The 20133-nt window shown below is 46.5% G+C and overlaps 1 protein-coding gene across 1 annotated transcript in view; it reads right to left on the reverse strand.

The window, feature by feature from the left end:
• LOC137348617 (uncharacterized) overlaps positions 1-20133 on the reverse strand; it is an 86269-nt gene that overhangs the window by 6553 nt on the left and 59583 nt on the right. Inside the window, exons 23-29 of the mRNA XM_068013896.1 lie at positions 19686-19812; positions 19301-19468; positions 18924-19244; positions 18628-18860; positions 11583-11769; positions 9386-9520; positions 816-4792 (exon numbers count right to left, since the gene is read on the reverse strand). Coding sequence (XP_067869997.1) covers positions 3746-4792; positions 9386-9520; positions 11583-11769; positions 18628-18860; positions 18924-19244; positions 19301-19468; positions 19686-19812 — 2218 coding nt within the window. The 3' untranslated portion in view covers positions 816-3745. The remainder of the gene's footprint in view (positions 1-815; positions 4793-9385; positions 9521-11582; positions 11770-18627; positions 18861-18923; positions 19245-19300; positions 19469-19685; positions 19813-20133) is intronic.

Consider the following 20133-nt stretch of genomic DNA (forward strand, 5'->3'; position numbering starts at 1 on the left):
AGTAACCGAAGATATGAGAACTGAAATAGTCTAGAGTTAGAAAGGAGAAAAGGCCCAAAAATGGAACAGTCAGTAATAGGACGTCAATTAACCTCATCTTATCTTGGAGAAATTAAGGACCAGACAAAGTGTGTTTGAAACAACATTAATTCATTTGAGTGTTATCAGAATATTGAACTCCAGCCCAGGTATAGGGGTTTTCAACATCAGCAGAAATAAACTCCAACTGTTAGAATGAACATTATTCAGCCCTGGATGTTATTAACAGCAGCAATAACAGCAGAATCCAACCCCTGCTGTCACTTGTGAACTCGCTGGTGTTTCGTTGGGTGGGATGACTGAGTGAATCCCTTCCGACACTTTATTTATTTATTCAGAGATACAACACTGAAACAGGCCCTTTGGCCCACCAAGTCTGTGCCGACCAACAACCACCCATTTATACTAACCCTGCTGTAATCCCAAATTCCCTACCACCTACTTACACTAGGGGCAATTTACAATGGCCAATTTCCTCTCCCTAGTATGAATTCATTGGTGTTTCAGCAGATCCTTTTTTAACGTCCTTCTCACAGTCAGGACATGTAATAGGTCTCTGATCACTGTGAACAAGTTGATGTTCAGTGAGGCAGGATAACTGAGATGCCTTCTGTAAGAGTTCTGGGTCTTATTAACTGTAACTCTGTCAGTCTTTACCCAATAAATATTAATTTCTCCTTTTGAGAAAATGCAGGTAATGAGGTAATCTGGTGTAATATGAGAAAAGATTTATTAACAAAAGTAATACTTATCAAAAGTTAGGCAGTGATATTTACTGGCTCAATGCCGGTCTTGCCTCCTGATTCAGCCTCGGGTGCAAGTCGACACATGGTATCCTCTCTCTATCACCAGGTATGCAGTCTCCAACTTCACACTCTGCACTGTGTTGCTGCCAGCGAGTCTTTTTTACCCTTTCGGCTGCACTGCCTATGCTCATGATCAATGGTGTTCCCAGCCTCTGAATGGTTCAGGCAGTACATGATCAGCTTCTGATTGGTTCAGGCAGTGCATGATCAGCTTCTGATTGGTTCAGGCAGTGCATGATCAGCCTCTGATTGGTTCAGGCAGTGCATGATCAGCCTCTGATTGGTTCAGGCAGTGCATGATCAGCCTCTGATTGGTTCAGGCAGTGCATGATCAGCCTCTGATTGTTCTTTTTTCGAGTGGCAGTCACCTGTATATGTCACTTCCTGATTGGTTCCCTCAAGTGTCAGTCACCTGCACAACAGTACCCCACATGACAGCATTTTTGGTCCTTTCATTAAATTTAATGGCTTTCTTTGAAGATAATTTGGTGCCTCATTATAAAGTCTCCATGTCCATTTATCTGAGATAAGAAAGCAGTGTGGTGTCGGGAGTCATTCATTACTTTGAGGCTCATCGTCCTCAGTGTTTAATTGACGTATCGGTAACAATATTGCAGCTCGTATAGAATTCTCATTAAAACAGGGCTTTTACCATTGTTATGGTTGAAAGGGCTGTATCAGGAGTGTGGGATTTTAAAGGGACCTGCCAGTGATTGGTATGAGTTAATTAAAAGTGAATAACGTAACAAAAGAATACAATGACACATTACACAGTCTCAAGATTAATACAGATATTACAAAACTACTTCATACATAAAATCTACACATAACATGTATGAAACCAGCGTATAAAGACAATCAGTGTGCAGAGATCAGGGAGCAAGCTACACTTACAAAATACAGCAGGATACACTCATAAGTAACAAGAGCAAAAGGAAAAAGACTACATAACTACAAAACTAATTACAGAACTTAATTCTTAAACTTACAGAATTAAAGTAATACATAGGGCTGTTCTATAATTGGAAAGAAAATGACTGCTTTTTAAGGCATTACTGTGCAATTAACAAGTGAATGCCTTATGGAAAGAACTAATTTAAAACACAGAAGGCTCTGACAGTTGTTTTATATTTCAGGTATAGATGATAAGTTTTAATGGTTAGGGAGTTTGTGTCCGGATACAGCTGCAGACACTGGACCATTCAATCTTGACTGTCTTCACAGCAATAACTCTGTGATTAAACCACAAACTGCAGTTTTACGCGTAGGCCTAGACCATGTGTTCCACATGGCCTGAAGGGGTCGTAGAGGCAGGAACCCTCACAACATTTAAGAAGTATTGAGATGAGCACTTGAAATGCCATAGCAGACAAGGCTACGGGCCAAGTGCAGGAAAATGGGATTCAAATAGATAGGTGCTTGATGGCCGGCACGGACATGATGGGCCGAAGGGGCTGTTTCTGTGCCGTATAACTCTGTGGTATGTTTCACCTGTCAGATAAGAATGCAGCTACATCTTCACAGATAGTGATGCAGTCACATGTCCAACATTGATTACAATTAAGAACATATTAGGTTAATCGATTAATATAATTTGATTACGTGAGTATGACAAATAACTGGACTACAAGCTAATTGTTAAATATGATTTTTACTACAAGCTGAGTGGGACTGACCTCTCGGCTCCACTCAGACCTATCCAATCATAGCCAAAGAATCTCTAGCAATGGCTTCTCTTTTCACCCAGTTACCTTTGGAGTTTCCCAAGGATCTATCGATGGCCCCTTCTATCCCTCATCTATCTGCTGCCCCCTTGGTGCCATCATCCAAAGACATGACATCAGGTTCCACATGTACACTGATGACACCCATCTCTAACTCACCACCACCTCTCTTGACCCCTCCAGTGCTTCTGTGTTATCAGCCTGCTTGTCTATTCTAATGCTCTCTGACTGACCTCCACCCTGCTTAAACTTGAGCTCATCCAATCTCTGCTGCCTTTTACCCCAACCATCACAAAGTCCCACTCCTCCATCACTACTGTGCTCACTGACCTACAATGGCTCCAGGTCCACCAATGCCTTCAGTTTAAAATTCTCATCTCGGGTTCAAATCCCTTCAAGGCCTCACCCCTCCCTATATCTGTAACCTCCTCCAGCCGTACAACCCTCAGAGAACTCTGCATTCCTCCAACTCTAGCCTCTTACACATCCCTCACTCTCTCTGTCCCATTGGCTGTGCCTTCAGTCATTGGACCTAAGCTCTGGAATTCCCTCCCTATATCTCTCTGACAGTCCACATCTCTCCTCCTTTGAGACCCTCCTAAAAACCTACGTCTTTCACCAAGCTTTTAGTCAGCCCTGCTAATATCCCATTCTTTAGCTCAGTATCAATTTTTGGCTGACTTGTCAGTTTAAGCTTCTGAGATGCACTTTGGGACACTTTCCTACCTTAAAAGTGCAATGTAGATGACAGTTGTTTTTAAAATCACATTACAACAGACTGGGGAAGCTGGTAATAAAATAATATCTGGGTACACGGAGTTAGGTTGCAGATCAGCCATGATCTCATTGAATGGCAGAACAGGCTCGAGGGACTAAATGGACGACTCCTGTTCCAGTGTCCCGAATAAACTTGGACTCAAACACAGCTGATGAATGGAAAGTCATGGGGGAACTGGGGAGAAGGCAGTGCAACAGAAAACCAGCACTTGAGCAGAGTTAGAGAGTGGCGGAAGTCTGGGGAGAAAGTACAGGCCCATCGAGCCTGCTCCGCCGTTCAATTAGGTCCAGGCTGATCAATTAATTATCAACAAAACGAACCCCGACTATCAGAATGAACATGGTTCAGTCCTGAATGTGATTAACAGCAACAATAACAGCAGAATCCAACACTTGCAGTCACTTGTGAACTCGCTGATGTCTCATCAGGTGGGATGACCGAGTGAATCCTTTCCCACACACGGAGCAGGTGAACGGCCTCTCCCCAGTGTGAACTCGCTGGTGTGTCAGAAGGTTGGATGACTGATTAAATCCCTTCCCACACACGGAGCAGGTGAATGGTCTCTCCCCAGTGTGAACTCGCTGGTGTGTCAGAAGGTTGGACGACTGATTAAATCCCTGCCCACACACAGAGCAGGTGAACGGCCTCTCCCTGGTGTGAATGCGTTGGTGTCTCAGCAGGAGGGACGAATTAATGAATCCCTTCCCACACACAGAGCAGGTGAACGGCCTCTCCCCAGCATGAACTTGCTGGTGTGTCAGAAGGTTGGATGATCGCTTAAATCCCTGCCCACAAACAGAGCAGGAAAATGGCCTTTCCCCAGTGTGAACTTGCTGATGTGTCAGAAGGTTGGAAGATCGCTTAAATCCCTGTCCACAAATGGAGCAGGTGAACGGTCTCTCTCCAGTGTGAACCCGCTGGTGTGACCGCAGGTTGGATGAATCAATGAATCCCTTCTCACACACAGAGCAGGTGAATGGCCTCTCCCCCGTATGAACTCGCTGGTGTGTCAGAAGGTTGGACAATCGCTTAAATCCCTGCCTACACGCAGAACAGGAGAATGGCCTCTCCCCAGTGTGAACTCGCTGGTGTGCTAGAAGGTCAGACAATTGACTATATCCCTTCCCACACACAGAGCAGGTGAACGGCCTCTCTCCTGTGTGAATTCGCTGGTGCGCCCGCAGGTGGGATGAATCAATGAATCCCTTCTCACAGACGGAGCAGGTGAACGGCCTCTCCCCTGTGTGAACTCGCTGGTGTTTCAGCAGGTCGGATGACTGAGTGAATCCCTTCTCACACACTGAGCAGGTGAACGGCCTCTCCCCAGTGTGACTGCGTCGATGTATTTCCAGCTCGGACGGGTAATTGAATCGCTTCCCACAATCCCCACACTTCCATGGTTTCTCCATGATGCAGGTGTCCGTGTGACTCTCCAGGTTGGATGATCAGTTGAAGCCTTGGCCACACAGAGAACACGTGTATGTTTTCTCACCACTGATCTTTGGTTTGACTTTCCTGTCTGCAAATCCTCCCCTTCTAACACCCTGTAAAAGGAGTTTACAAAAGTCATCACAGTCAGTACAGGATAGAAATTCAGAACAGACAATTCTAGTTTCTACGCAACATTTCTTCCTCTCTTGTTCCCCCAAAGCTGTAAATCCCCATCCCACACACTCTGCCTCCTCCCTGTGCTGAAATCCAAACCTATTACACCATTTCTTTCCTCCACTGCCAGTTTTCTCCCTCCCTCTACTCTGACTGGGTTCAGTTCTCCAGCCCCTGTGTGCAGAGTGAGAATCAAATCAATGAGTCAATGATTTTCGCTCCTGGTGACTGGGAGGCGGAAGTCGCGCCCACTCTCTGTGTCGTCACCAAGATGGCCGCGCATGCGCTCTGTCCGTCTCTCAACCAAGATGGCGGCCGATATCTGGACCTGTTCCCGGGAAAACCCCGGAGCTGCAAACACGAGACCTCGAAGTTCTTATTCGGGGCTTGCGGTCTACACCAAATATTTCTGAAGCCTCCCTGCCACCCGCCGACTCCATTCTTGCCCTGCGCCCCGGCGACTCTCACCCACTGCTAAAGCGCATCCAGCATTCGTCCTGTTCTGATCAAAGTGATACTGCGCATGCTCCAGATAATGTCCATCCCCGCGCCTGCGCACTGGGCCCTTCGTGTGAATTTCACAGAATGGTTCAGCCCAGGAAATGACTGTGATGGATATTCTGCAAAGACAGCCCTGAGTCTTTCAGTGCCATAAACTATCTTTCTATAATTCCACCAATTTAAGATAGGTGTTAATTTACTTAAAGTAAACCCATTTAAAGTAAATTGGTTAAAGTCTGCATTAAAATATCAGATGGAGGAGTTTACAGGATCCTGTTAACTGCTGGGACAATTATACAACTGACATTTGATCTCCAGATAAAGAAGGACCTGCAGCATGTTTCCAGGAATTCCCTGTTTTATTGAAGTGAGTGTCAGACACCAGGATAACTAAAAATACATGACCCAGAATCACAGAAATATTACGGCACTGAAGGAGGCCATTCAGCCTGTCATGTGTGCACTGGCTCTCTGAAGGATCAATTTACCTAGTACCATTCCCTGCCTTCTCCCTGTAGTCCTGCACATTCTTCCTTTTCAGATTGTAAACCAATTCCCTCTTGAATGCCTCAATTAAATCTACCTCCACCACACTCTCAGCCAGTGCATTCCAGATCCTAACCACTTGCTGCATGAAAAAGTTTTTCCTCATGTCCCCATTGCACCTTTTGCCAATCACCTTAAATCTGTGCCCTTTTGTACTCGATTCTTCCACCAATGGGAACAGTTTTTTCCCGATCTACTCTGTCTACACCCCTCTTGCTTTTGACTACTTCTATCAAATCTCCACCCAACCTTCTCTTCTCCAATCTATCTACGTAACTGAAGTTTCTCATCCTGGAACCATTCCCCTGAATCTCACAGAATCACAGAATTGTTACAATGCAGAAGGAGGTCATTTGGCCCATCATGTCTGCACCAGCTCTCCAAAAGAGCAATTCACTTAGTGCCTTTTCCCCATAACCCTGCACATTCTTCCTTATCCAATAACAGTCTAATTCCCTTTTGAATGCCTCGATTGAACCTGCCTGCACCACACTCTCAGACAGCACATTCCAGACCTTAACCACTCGCTGCGTGAAAATGTTTTTCTTCATGTCGCTTTTTCTTCTTTTACCAATTACTTTAAATCTGTGCCCTCTTGTTCTCAATCATTTCATGAGTGGGAACAGTTTCTCTCTATCTACTCTATCCACACCCCTCATGATTTTGAATACCTCTATCAAAGCACCTCTCAACCTTCTTTTCTCCAAGGAAGATAGTCCTAACTTCTCCAATCTATCTTCATAACTGAAATTCCTCATCCCTGGAACCATTCGTGTGATTCTTTTCTGTACTCTCTCAATTGTCTTCACATCTTTCCAAAAGTACGGCATCCAGAACTGAACGCAATGCTCCACTTGAGGCGACCAATGTTCTGTATAAGTTTAACGTAACTTCCTTTGGGCACATTCACTTCAGTGGGGAATGCTGGGTAACAGCTTCATCATCGAAAGACCCATTCAGTGATTAGAAAATAATTGTCTTTGATCCTATTGAGATGAAATTAATGAAAAATTCACACAGAAACCCAAGTTCAAGGTCCCTCTGCTATGCTCCAGTCCCGAATGTGATTAATAACAGCAAGTCCTGCAGTCACAGGTGAACTCAGTGGTATCTCAACAATTGGGGTTAATTTCTTCCCACACACAGTATATTAAACAGCCTCTCTCCACTCGGAGAATGCACTGATCATGCATCAGCTGCTTTGAACTTTTAAAGATTTTCCCACACAGAATGTTCAAAGGACATTTTCTGATGTGGAAAACACCCAGGGCAGGTACAACACAGATCAAATACAGTGTAAATCTCCCTTTACACTGCACCATCAAATGCTGCCAGGGCAAGTACAGTACGGGTTAGATATAGAGTAAAGCTCCCTCTACACTGTCCCATCAAACACTCCCAGGGCAGGTAGAGCATGGGTTAGAAACGGAGTAAAGCTCCCTCTACACTGTCCCCATCAAACACTCCGAGGGCAGGTACAGCACCGGTTAGGCAGTCAACTGGGGCCCTGACTAACCCTTTAAAAAAAAAGAAAAGAGAAAATAAAAGAAAAAACAGTTTACATATAGACTAATGCTCCCTCTACACTGCAGGATCAAACACTTCCAGCCCATAATGAGCAGGGCTCAGGGAGATTGGTTACTGGGCACTGCAGTGATGTCATAAAGCATCTCCAATCAGCCCAGCTGCTCCTCACTTCGTCCCTTTAAATCTGGGGAGCTGGGACATCCTGTCTCAAAACACATCCACCCTGTTCATACTGAGAATCCCAGGGTGGAGAGCTGGGACATCCTGTCTCAAAACACATCCACCCTGTTCATACTGAGAATCCCAGGATGGAGAGCTGGGACATCCTGTCTCAAAACACATCCCACCCTGTTCATACTGAGAATCCCAGGATGGAGAGCTGGGACATCCTGTCTCAAAACACATCCCACCCTGTTCATACTGAGAATCCCAGGGTGGAGAGCTGGGACATCCTGTCTCAAAACACATCCCACCCTGTTCATACTGAGAATCCCAGGGTGGAGAGCTGGGACATCCTGTCTCTAAACGCATCCCACCCTGTTCATACTGAGAATCCCAGGGGAAGGGCCAAGGGCCAGAGTATGGGACATGGCCAAGGTGGCAGGTATGAGGGATAAGGTGGTAAAGAGGAGGAGAGATGCTGCAGTGTGGGAGACGAGGGAGGAAACTGTTAATTCCTAGGGGCAGATCCGACAAAGTGTTTCAATTGGTGGGTCGAGCAGAGAAGCTGAAACCAAACCAAAGGGAACAAATAAAGATCCAATCCAAGGGAACAAGCTGCAAAACAATGGGAAAAAGCAACATTGATGCAAAATTGTTCATTGAGCGAGTATGGACTTTGAGCTTTTAAAGATTTTCCATCACTCAGAATGTTCAAAGGAACTTTTCTGATGTGGAAAACACTCAGGGCAGGTACAACACAGATCAAATACAGTGTAAATCTCCCTCTACACTGCACCATCAAATGCTGCCAGGGCAAGTACAGTACGGGTTAGATATAGAGTAAAGCTCCCTCTACACTGTCCCATCAAACACTGTGTTTTGAGACAGGATGTACCAGCTCTCCACTCTGGGATTCTCAGTATGAACAGGGTGGGATGTGTTTTGAGACAGGATGTCCTAGCTCTCCACCCTGGGATTCTCAGTATGAACAGGTGGGATGTGTTTTGAGACAGGATGTCCCAGCTCTCCACCCTGGGATTCTCAGTATGAACAGGGTGGGATGTGTTTTGAGACAGGATGTCCTAGCTTTATTGATAAAGAGTAGATTAGCCAACAACACCATTATCACATTGTACGGATGCTAAGAGATGGAACTTGGTCTTTCTTCTTTTACAATTCCTCTGGTAGTAGCATCTCATCGTGACTTCCCCAGATTCACACAAATATTCACTGAGAATCAGTCTCTAATGGCTGCTGAAACACCCACAATCCCGTGCGCCTCAAACGCCGCTCTATCTGTCGCGGGGTGACCAGGGTATCACGCATGCGCAGAGGCCACTCTATCTCGGGCCTTTGGTTCAGGTTGAAGCCGGAGAGCAATGGAAGCGATGGATAGTGAGCGTGGATAATGCTCATTGTTGAATATTCGGGCCTGGGGCTGCACTCGGTATTTGTAAATCCCGCTCCCGCCAGCAACTTCTCACCTGATAACGCACAATGCCCGGGTGATTGACGGCAGGTTCTGATCAATAGGAGAAGGGGGTAGGGCTGAAGGCCCTGTTATGGGATCCGCCCATGGGGTGGTACGCAAACTGCCCGTCGCTCCTTCCGAATGGTTGGAGGACTCACAACCTGTTCGGTCCTCCAGACCCGCCCCTGCTCTTCCCACTGGTCCGGAGCTCCCGTCAATCAGTTACGCGAACGGTGTAAGCTGAGCATGCGCGGCGGCAGTGGCTGAGGCTGGGACTCCAGGTGAGAAGGAGCCGGGTTAATAAAGCCCGGGGCTCGCAGGCTGCAGACACATCGAGTGCGGAGCCAGGAGCCAATCTAAACTGCGAGATTACAACAAACAACAAGATCAACCCCCAACCGCGACTTCCACCGCTTTCCTCCGGTCCGAATCTCAACAAAGAGCAGAGACTGTTGCAAAATCAGAGAGGCAGGGAGCGTCTCTAAATGGAGGGGAAATGGGGACTGGTCAGGGAGCGTCTCTAAATGGGGGAGAAATGGGGACTGGTCAGGGAGTATCTGCAAATGGAAACTGGTCAGGGAGCGACCATCATCAAAACGGGGAGATATTACAGTGGCCAGAGTGTTGAAGGAGAGAGAGAGAGAGCACATACACCCAGACAGAGTCAGCACCTTCAGGGGAGGAGAGAGAAGGGAACCCGTGAATGTAGAACTGAACCCAGACACAGCACCTTCAGGGGAGGAGAGAGAAGGGAACCCGTGAGTGTTGAACTGAACCCAGACACAGTCAGCACCTTCAAGAGAGGGAGAAAAGTCGATCAAGGGTAGACTTATTGTAGATGGTGCGAAGGGTTTGGATTTCAGCCCAGGGAAGATGGAGAGTGTGTGGGATGGGGATTTAAAGCTATGGGGGAAACGAGAGAGGAAAAAATGTTTCTGTTCTGAATTTCGATCCTGTACTTACAGTGATGACTTTTGTAAACTCTTTTTACAGGGTATTAGAAGAAGACAATTTGCAGACTAAAACGAAACATCACATCAGATCTGACAGAGTTACTCAGTTCATCAGGACCTGAATATCATCGATCTTCAACTGTGGAAGGAAAAATGTTTGTCTGTTCTGTCTGTGGGAAAAGATTTCAAACATAAGTGTGACTGGAAAAGCACCGAGACACACACACCCGAGTGAGAGTGTTCCAGTGCACTGACTGTGGAAAGAGCTTTAACAAGTTACACAGACTGAAAAAACATCACCCCATTCACAACGGGGAGAAACTGTACACGTGTTCTGTGTGTGGACAAGGCTTCAACTGATCATCCAACCTGGAGAGACACAAGGACACCCTGCCCACGGAGAAACCATGGAAATGTGGAGACTGTGGGAAAGGATACAATTACCCATACCAGCTAGAAACTCATCAACGCAGTCACACTGGGGAGAGGCCGTTCACCTGTTCTGTGTGTGGGAAGGGATTCACTCAGTCATGCAGTCTCCAGACACACCAGCGAATTCATACTGGAGAGAGGCCATTCACCTGCCTTGAATGTGAGAAACGATTTAATGTTTTATCAAACCTCCTGTCACACCAGCGGGTTCATTCTGATAACAGACCGTTTAAATGTTCTGACTGCGACAAGGGCTTTAAAAGTAAGAAGGATCTACAGAGACACCAAAGCACTCACACCGGGGAGAGGCCGTTCACCTGCTTTGTGTGTGGGAAGGGATTCACTCAGCCATCCCACCTTCTGAGGCACCAGCGCGTTCACACTGGGGAGAGGCCGTTCACCTGCACTGAGTGTGAGCAAAGATTCTCTCATTCCTCTGACCTACAGACACACCAGCGAATTCACACAGGGGAGAGACCGTTCACCTGCTCTGTGTGTGGGAAGGGATTCACTCAGTCATCCAACCTCACAACACACCAACTTGTTCACACTGATCAGAGACCTTTTAAATGTGCTGACTGTGAGAAGAGATTTAAAAGCAAGTGGAATCTGCTGGCACACCAACGCAGTCACACTGGGGAGAGGCCGTTCACTTGCTCTGTGTGTGGGAAGGGATTCACTCAGTCAAACAATCTGCTGAAACACAGGCACATTCACATGCGACAGCAAGAGTTGGATTCTGCTGTTATTGCTGATAATCAGATCCAGGAGTGAACAACTGTCAGAATGAACCTGGGAGTTTGTTTCTGCTAATGTTAATAACCCCAATAACTAGGCTGGAGTTTAATATTCCCAATAAATGTGAAATAAATCAGCTTTGTTTTAAATACATTGTTGTAGATTTTTGTGTTTCCCACCTGAGTGTTTAACATCACCTGGCTGGAGCTCAGAAAGGACAATCTGGGGGGAGGATCGAACGGCAGGAACAGAACTTCAGCCTGGACACAGTCCTTCAGGATCACACTGAGAGGGACAAACGGCACTTTGGTCTTTCTTGTCTCTTTTCACTGACAACAAAGTCCCCGTGCGGGTTAATCCTGAGGCCTGTAAGAAATGTGTCCCAGCTGCTCTCTTCCATGGTTCAGAGCTCCTGGGCACAGAATGGAAGGCTTCCTTACAACTGTGCTCAGAGTCAGGAAGAACAACAGTGAATGCTGGAAACGTGCTGTCAAAAGATCATAAGAACTAGGAGCAGGAGTAGGCCATCCGGCCCCTCGAGCCTGCTCCGCCATTCAATAAGATCATGGCTGATCTTTTCGTGGACTCAGATCCACTTACCCGCGCTCCCACCGTATCCCTTAATTCCTTTATTGTTCAAAAAGATATCTAACTTAGCTTTAAAGACGTTTACTGAAGAAGCGTCAACTACTTCACTGGGCAAGGAATTCCATAGATTAACAACCCTCTGGGTGAAGAAGTTCCTTCTTAATTCAGTCCTAAATCTGCTCCCTCTAATCTTGAGGCTATGCCCTCTTGTCCTAGCTTCACCTGCCAGTGGAAACATCCTCTCTACTTGTATCTTATCTATTCCCTTCATGATTTTATATGTTTCTATAAGATCCCCCCCTCATTCTTCTGAACTCCAATGAATATAATCCCAATCTACTCAGTCTCTCCTCATAAGCCAACCCCCTCAACTCCGGAATCAACCTAGTGAACCTCCTCTGCACCCTCTCCAGTGCCAGTATATCCTTTCTCAAGTAAGGAGACCAAAATTGCACACAGTACTCCAGGTGCGGCCTCACCAGTACCTTATACAGCTGCAACATAACCTCTCTGCTTTTAAACTCAATCCCTTTAGCAATGAAGGACAAAATTCCATTTGCCTTCCTAATTACTTGCTGTACCTGCAGACCAACCTTCTGCGATTCATGCACAAGGACACCTCGGTCCCTCTGCATAGCAGCATGCTGCAACTTTTTACCATTCAAGTAATAATCCTTTTTACTGTTACTCCTACTGAAATGAATGACTTCACATTTATTAACATTGTATTCCATCTGCCAGACCTTTGCCCACTCACTCAATGTATCTATGTTCCTCTGCAAAGTTTCACAGTCACCTGCACACTTTGCTCTGCCACTCATCTTAGTGTCATCTGCAAACTTTGACACCCTACACGTGGTCCCCAACTCCAAATCATCTATATAAATTGTAAATAATTGCGGTCCCAACACCGATCCCTGAGGCACACCACTAGTGACTGATTGCCAACCAGAATAGCACTCATTTATCCCCACTCTCTGCTTCCTGTTAGTCAACCAATCCTCTATCCATGCTAATACTTTACCCCTAACGCTATGCATCCTTATCTTATGCAGCAGCCTCTTGCACGGCACCTTGTCAAAGGCCTTTTGGAAATCTAGGTACACCACATCCACTGGGTCCCCATTGTCCACCTTGCTCGTAATGTCATCATAGAATTCCAAAAGATTTGTCAAGCATAACCTGCCCTTCATGAACCCATGCTGCGTCTGCCCAACGGGACAATTTCTATCTAGAAGTCAAATCAGAGATTGGTGTAAAACCGTGATCTGTTCCTGACTGAAAGTAAAGCAGACAGCTGTCCCACAGACTAGTCAAGCAGCAACCTGACACAGTCATACTCACGGAATCTTACCTTACAGACAATGTCCCAGACACCGCCATCACCATCCCCGGGTATGTCCTGTCCCACCGGCAGGACAGACCCAGCAGAGGGAGGGAATTACCCTGGGAGTCCGCAACATTGACTCCAGACCCCAAGAAGGCTCATGACTTCAGGTCAAACATGGACAAGGAAACCTGCTGATTTAAAAAAAAATCTTTCATGGGATGTAGGCGTCACTGGCCAGGCCAGCATTTATTGCCCATCCCTAATTGCCCTTGAGAAGGTGGTGGTGAGCTGCCTTCTTGAACCGCTGCAGTCCTTGGGAGGTAGGTATTTCAACAGTGCTGTTAGGAAGGGAGTTCCAGGATTTTGACCCAGAGACAGTAAAGGAACGGTGATATAGTTCCAAGTCAGGATTGTGTGTGACTTGGAGAGGAACTTGTAGGTGGTGGTGTTCCCATGTATTTGCTGCCCTTGTCCTTCTAGTTGGTAGAGGTCACGGGTTTGGAAGGTGCTGTCTAAGGAGCCTTGGTGCATTGCCGTGGTGCATCTTGTAGATGGTACACACTGCTGCCACTGTGCATCGGTGGTTGAGGGATTGAATGTTTGTGGATGGGGTGTCAATCAAGCGGACTGCTTTGTCATGGATGGTGTCGATTGTCTTGAGTGTTGTTGGAGCTGCACCCATCCAGGCAAGTGGAGAGTATTCCATCACACTCCTAACTTGTGCTTTGTAGGTGGTGGACAAACTTTGGGGAGTCGGGAGATGAATTACATGCCGCAGAATTCCTAGCCTCTGACCTGCTCTTGTAGCTATGGTATTTATATGGCTACTCCAGTTCAGTTTCTGGTCAATGGTAGCCCCTAGGATGTTGATAGTGGGGGATTCAGCGATGGTAATGCCATTTAATGTCAAGGGGAGATGGTTAGATTCTCTCTTGTTAGAGATGGTCATTGTCTGGCACTTGTGTGGCCTGAATGTTACTTGCCACTTATCAGCCCTGGATGTTGTCCAGGTCTTGCTGCATTTCTACATGGACTGCTTCAGTATCCGAGGAGTCGCGAATGGTGCTGAACATTGTGCAATCATCAGTGAACATCCCCACTTCTGACCTTATGATTGAAGGAAGGGTATTCATGAAGCAGCTGAAGATGGTTGGGCCTAGGACACTACCCTGAGGAACTCCTGCAGTGACGTCCTGGAGCTGAGATGATTGACCTCCAACAGCCACAACCATCTTCCTTTGCGCTCGATATGACTCCAACCAGCGGAGAGTTTTCCCCCTAATTCCCATTGACTTCAGTTTTGCTAGGGCTACTTGATGCCATACACTGTCAAATGCTGCCTTGATGTCAAGGGCAGTCACTCTCACCTCACCTCTTCAGTTCGGCTCTTTTGTCCATGTTTCAACCAAGGCTGTAATGAGGTCAGGATCTGAGTGGCCCTGGCAGAACCCAAACTGAGCATTACTGAGCAGGTTATTGCCAAGCAAGTGCCACTTGATGGCACTGTTGATGACACCTTCCATCACTTTACTGATGATCTAGAGTAGACTTGATGGGGTGGTAATTGGTCGGGTTGGACTTGTCCTGCTTTTTGTGTACAGGACATACCTGGGCAATTTCCCACATTGCAGGGTAGATGTCAGTGTTGTAGCTGTACTGGAACAGCTTGGCTAGAGGCGCGGCAAGTTTTGGAGCACAGGTCTTAAGTACTATTGCCGGAATATTGTCAGGGCCCATAGCTTTTGCAGTATCCAGTGCCTTCAGTCATTTCTTGATATCACGCAGAGTGAATCGAATTGGCTTAAGTCTGGCATCTGTGATGCTGGGGACTTCAGGAGGAGGCCGAGATGGATCATCAACTCGGCACTTCTGGCTGAAGATTGTTGCAAAGTTTCTGCCTTATCTTTCGCACTGATGTGCTGGGCTCCCCCATCATTGAGGATGGGGATATTTGTGGAGCCACCTCCTCCAGTTAGTTGTTTAATTGTCCACCACCATTCATGACTGGATATGGCAGGACTGCAGAGCTTAGATCTGATCCATTGGTTATGGGATCGCTCAGCTTTGTCTATCGCGTGCTGCTTATGCAGTTTGGTATGCAGATAGTCCTGTGTTGTAGCTTCATCAGGTTGACACCTCATTTTGAAGTATGCCTGGTGCTGCTCCTGGCATACTCTCCTGCACTCTTCATTGAACCAGGGTTTGTCTCCTGGCTTGATGGTAATGGTGAGTGGTGGATATGCTGGGCCATGAGGTTGTGATTGGGTACAATTCTGCTGCTGCTGATGGCCCACAGCACCTCATGGATGCCCAGTTTTGCATTGCTAGATCTGTTCGAAATCTCTCCCATTTAGCACGGTGGTCGTGCCACACAACACGATGGATGGTATCCTCAATGTGAAGGCGGGACTTTGTCTCCACAAGGACTGTGCGGTGGTCACTCCTACCAATACTGTCATGGACAGATGCATCTGCAGCAGGCAGATTGGTGAGGACGAGGTCAAGTATGTTTTTCCCTCTTGTTGGTTCCTTCACCACCTGCAGCATACCCAGTCTAGCGGCTATGTCCTTTAGGACTCGGCCAGGCCGGTCAGTAGTGGTGCTACCGAGCCACTCTTGGTGGTGGACGTTGAAGTCCCCCACCCAGAGTACATTCTGCGCCATTGCCACCCTCAGTGCTTCCTCCAAGTGCTGTTCAACACGGAGGAGTACTGACTCATCAGCTGACTCATCCATTGTCTTGGATAAAATACAAGGACCACTTGTCATCACAGAATCATAGAAATTTGTTGCACAGAAGGAGGCCATTCAGCCCATTCTATCTGTGCCAGTGAAAAAGAATTATTCAATCTCATCCCACTTTCCACTCTTGCCTCATAGCCCCATAGGTTACAGCCTCAAGTGAATATCCAAGTGTTTTTTTAAATGTGCTGAGGGTTTCTGCCTCTACCACTCTTCCAGTTCCAGACCCCCATCACCCTTTGGGTGAAAAAATTCCTCAACTCGCCTCTAATCCTTCCACCAATTAATTGAAATTTATGCCCCCGTTTATTAAACATAACCACTCTCAAAACAACCCCAGCCTATCCAATCTTTCCTCATAACTATATTTCTAAAGTCCTGGCAACATCATTTGAATCTATCTGTTTCTGCTCTAGTGCGATCACATACTTATCCAGTGACCAGAACTGTACCCAGTACTCTCGCTGTGGTCTAACTAGTGTTTTATACAGTTCCAGCATAACTGCTCCCTCATCTTCCTTTGATTTCAATGTAATGGAAACTGACAGTTGGAACCTGTCAGCATTTGAAAGATATTTACAAATGATTCAAGGGTTCCTTACAGTTGGGATCTTTCTCTATTCTGTCCACTCAAGGTGTTAGATAACAGACTTTCATCCGTGAATATCGAGCTGGAGTATTAGGCTGTGATGAGACAAAACTGGATGGGTGGGTGAGTTGTGAGGAGGATGCAGAGAGGCTTCAGGGTGATTTGGACAAGTTGAGTGAGTGGGCTAATGCATGGCCCACTTTGGGTAGTTATCCACTTTGGTAGCAAAAACAGGAAGGCAGATTATTATCTGAACGGCTATAAACTGAGAGAGGGGAATATGCAGCGAGACCTGGGTGTTCTCGTACACCAGTCGCTGAAGGTAAGCATGCAGGTGCAACAGGCGGCAAAAAAGGCAAATGGTATGTTGACCTTCGTAGCGAGAGGATTCGAGTACAGGAGCAGGGATGTCTTGCTGCAATTATACAGGGCCTTGGTGAGGCCACACCTGGAATATTGTGTGCAGTTTTGGTCTCCTTATCTGAGGAAGGATGTTCTTGCTATAGAGGGAGTGCAGCGAAGGTTTACCAGACTGATTCCTGGGATGGCGGGACTGACGTAAGAGGAGAGATTGAGTAGGTTAGGATTATATTCGCTGGAGTTCAGAAGAGTGAGGGGGGAAATCTCATAGAAACCTAGAAAATTTTAACAGGACTTGACAGGGTAGATGCAGAAAGGATGTTCCCGATGGTGGGGGAGTCCAGAACCAGGGGTCATAGTCTAAGGATACGGAGTAAACTTTCACGACTGAGATGAGGAGAAATTTCTTCACCCAGAGAGTAGTGAGCCTGTGGAATTTGTTACCACAGAAAGCAGTTGAGGCCAAAACATTGTATGTTTTCAAGGAGTTAGATATAGCTCTTGGGTCTAAAGGGATCAAAGGGTAGGGGGGGGGGAGGTGGAAGGGGGAGCAGGCTACTGAGTTGGATGATCAGCCATGATCATAATGAATGGTGGAGCAGGCTCGAAGGGCCGATTGGCCTACTCCTGCTCCTATTTTCTATGTTTCTACGTGATGTGTTTCCTTGTTCATTTTGTTGACTCTAAATATTGAGTCTTGTGGTTTCAGTCAAGCACAACAACAGATTGTCTTTTACTGACTTTATTAACAGCACTGCACTAATACAGACAGAGTATAGTTACCCGATCCAGAGAACAGAGATAATACAGTGGATTCAGAGCTCTCTTCGCCACAGGTCTGACCGAACGAGCTGCAGCTACACTGGCGATATTTATATTTAACTTGTTCACTGCATTGGTGATCAGCCCCTGATCAAACCATAACCACAATGATATCTGTGCATTGCTCTGACTGTGAGCACACAAGGCGGTGTCACTATCACACACAGATACTGTTTCCTTGTTTCACATCTCTGAACAAAGACCATCTCTTTACACATCCCCTTTCTACACAATTGCCGAAGACATGAGCAAGGATGTGAGGCTCATTAATCTACACCCACATTTCAGAACAGCAAAGGTTACACTGGGACAAAGGTTCAGTTATTCTCCATTGCAGGCAAAATACAGAGCAGTACAGCAGCAGACTGACAGCTTAACCGAGTCTCCTCAGTCTGCAGGCTCCTGTTAAATATATTTCTTGAGTGGATTTAAATTTAAACCAGGTTTGCAGGTGTGATGATCTAGTCACACATCAAAGGTGAGAGAGATGCTGTGGGACACAAACTGAGTCTGGTAGCTGAAAGTGATTAACAGACTGGGTTTTGTGTTTAGTGATCCTGGGTGCGTTACTGATACCTTCCCTGGATCCCAAGGTGAGGACAGGCACTCTGGAGGGAAGAGGAGCTGGGACTTATCCATGAGAGTAACCGAAGGTATGAGAACTGAAATAATCTAGTGTTAGAAAGGAGAAAAGGCCAAAAATGGAGCAGTTACTAACACGATGTCAATTAGTCTCCTCCTATCCTGCAGTAATATAGAACACAACATGTTCTGTGATTCCACCAAAACTGATTTATTTGACAGCGATGCAGAATATTAAACTCTAGCCCAGTGATAGGGGTTAGTAACAGCAGCAGAAACAAAGGATGTGATTCACAGTAGAATCCAACCACTGCAGTCAAATGTGAACTCGCTGGTGTCTCAGCAGGTGTTGTGACTGAGTGAATCCCTTCCCACACACAGAGCAGGTGAATGGTCTCTCCCCAGTGTGAACTCGCTGGTGTGCCTGAAGGTTGGACAAACGACTGAATCCCTTCGCGCACACAGAGCAAGTGAATGGCCTCTCCCCAGTGTGAATTAGCTGGTGTTTCTGCAGAGTTGATGAGTGAGTGAATCCTTTCCCACACACAGAGCAGGTGAACGGCCTCTCTGCAGTGTGAATGTGTTGGTGTGTCAGTACTTCACTTGTGCTTTTAAAGCTCTCTCACACCAAACATTTAAAAGATCTATCAGTGTGAACTCGCTGGTGTGTCAGCAGGATGGATAACTGAGCGAATCCCTTCCCACAGATGGAGCAGGTGAACGGCCTCTCCCCAGTGTGAACTCGCTGGTGTTTCTGCAAGGTGCATGACTGAGTGAATCCCTTCCCACACACAGAGCAGGTGAACGGCCTCTCTGCAGTGTGAATGCGTTGGTGTGTCAGTACCTCACTTGTGCTTTTAAAGCTCTTCTCACACTCAAAACATTTAAAAGGTCGCTTATCAGTGTGAACTCGCTGGTGTGTCAGCAGGGTGGATAACTGAGCGAATCCCTTCCACAGATGGAGCAGGTGAACGGCTTTTCCCCAGTGTGAACTTGCACATGTACATGGAGCTTGGATAACTCAGTGAATCCTTTCCCACACAAGGAACAGGTGAATGGCCTCTCCCCAGTGTGAATGCGCCGATGAGTTTCCAGCTTGGATGGGTAATTAAATCCCATCCCACAGTCCCCACATTTCCATGGTTTCTCCATGATTCGGATGTCCTTGTGTCTCTCCAGGTTGGACAATCAGTTGAAGCCTTGCCCACACACAGAAGGTTTGCAGTTTCTCCCCGTTGTGAATGGTGTGATGTTTTTTCAGGCAGTGTAACTGATTCAAGCTCTTTCCACAGTCAGTGCACTGGAACACTCTCACTTGAATGTGTGTGTCTCGGTGCTTTCCAGTCACATTGATGTTTGAAATCTTTTCCCACAGAGAGAGCAGACAGACGTTTCTCCTTCCATATTCAAAGGCTGATGATATTTTGGTCCTGATGAATTGAGCGACTGTCAGGTCTTGACGTGAGGTTTGTTTTGAACTTCCCGTCTGCAAATCCTCCCTTTCTAATACCCTATAACTGGAGTTTACAGAGGATTAATTAGAATATACAATACACAAACAAGCCATTCAGTCCAGCTAGTCTGTGCTGGTGTTTATACCGCTCATGCATCTCCTCCCATTCTGTCTACCTCATCTCAGCCTTTCAGCACGTCTTTTTATTGCTCTCACGGACTTGTCTCATTTCCGTTTGAAAATATCTAAGCCATTTGCCTCAACCACTTGCTGTGGTATCGAGTTCCACATTCTACCCACCCTGAGTAAAGAAATATCTCCTCTGGATTTCTAACTACCTTGTATTTATTGGCCCTAAGTTTGGATTCTCCCACAACAGAAAACA

Source organism: Heterodontus francisci, chromosome 34, assembly GCF_036365525.1.
Source record: "Heterodontus francisci isolate sHetFra1 chromosome 34, sHetFra1.hap1, whole genome shotgun sequence".
In the NCBI taxonomy this organism is placed as follows: domain Eukaryota; kingdom Metazoa; phylum Chordata; class Chondrichthyes; order Heterodontiformes; family Heterodontidae; genus Heterodontus; species Heterodontus francisci.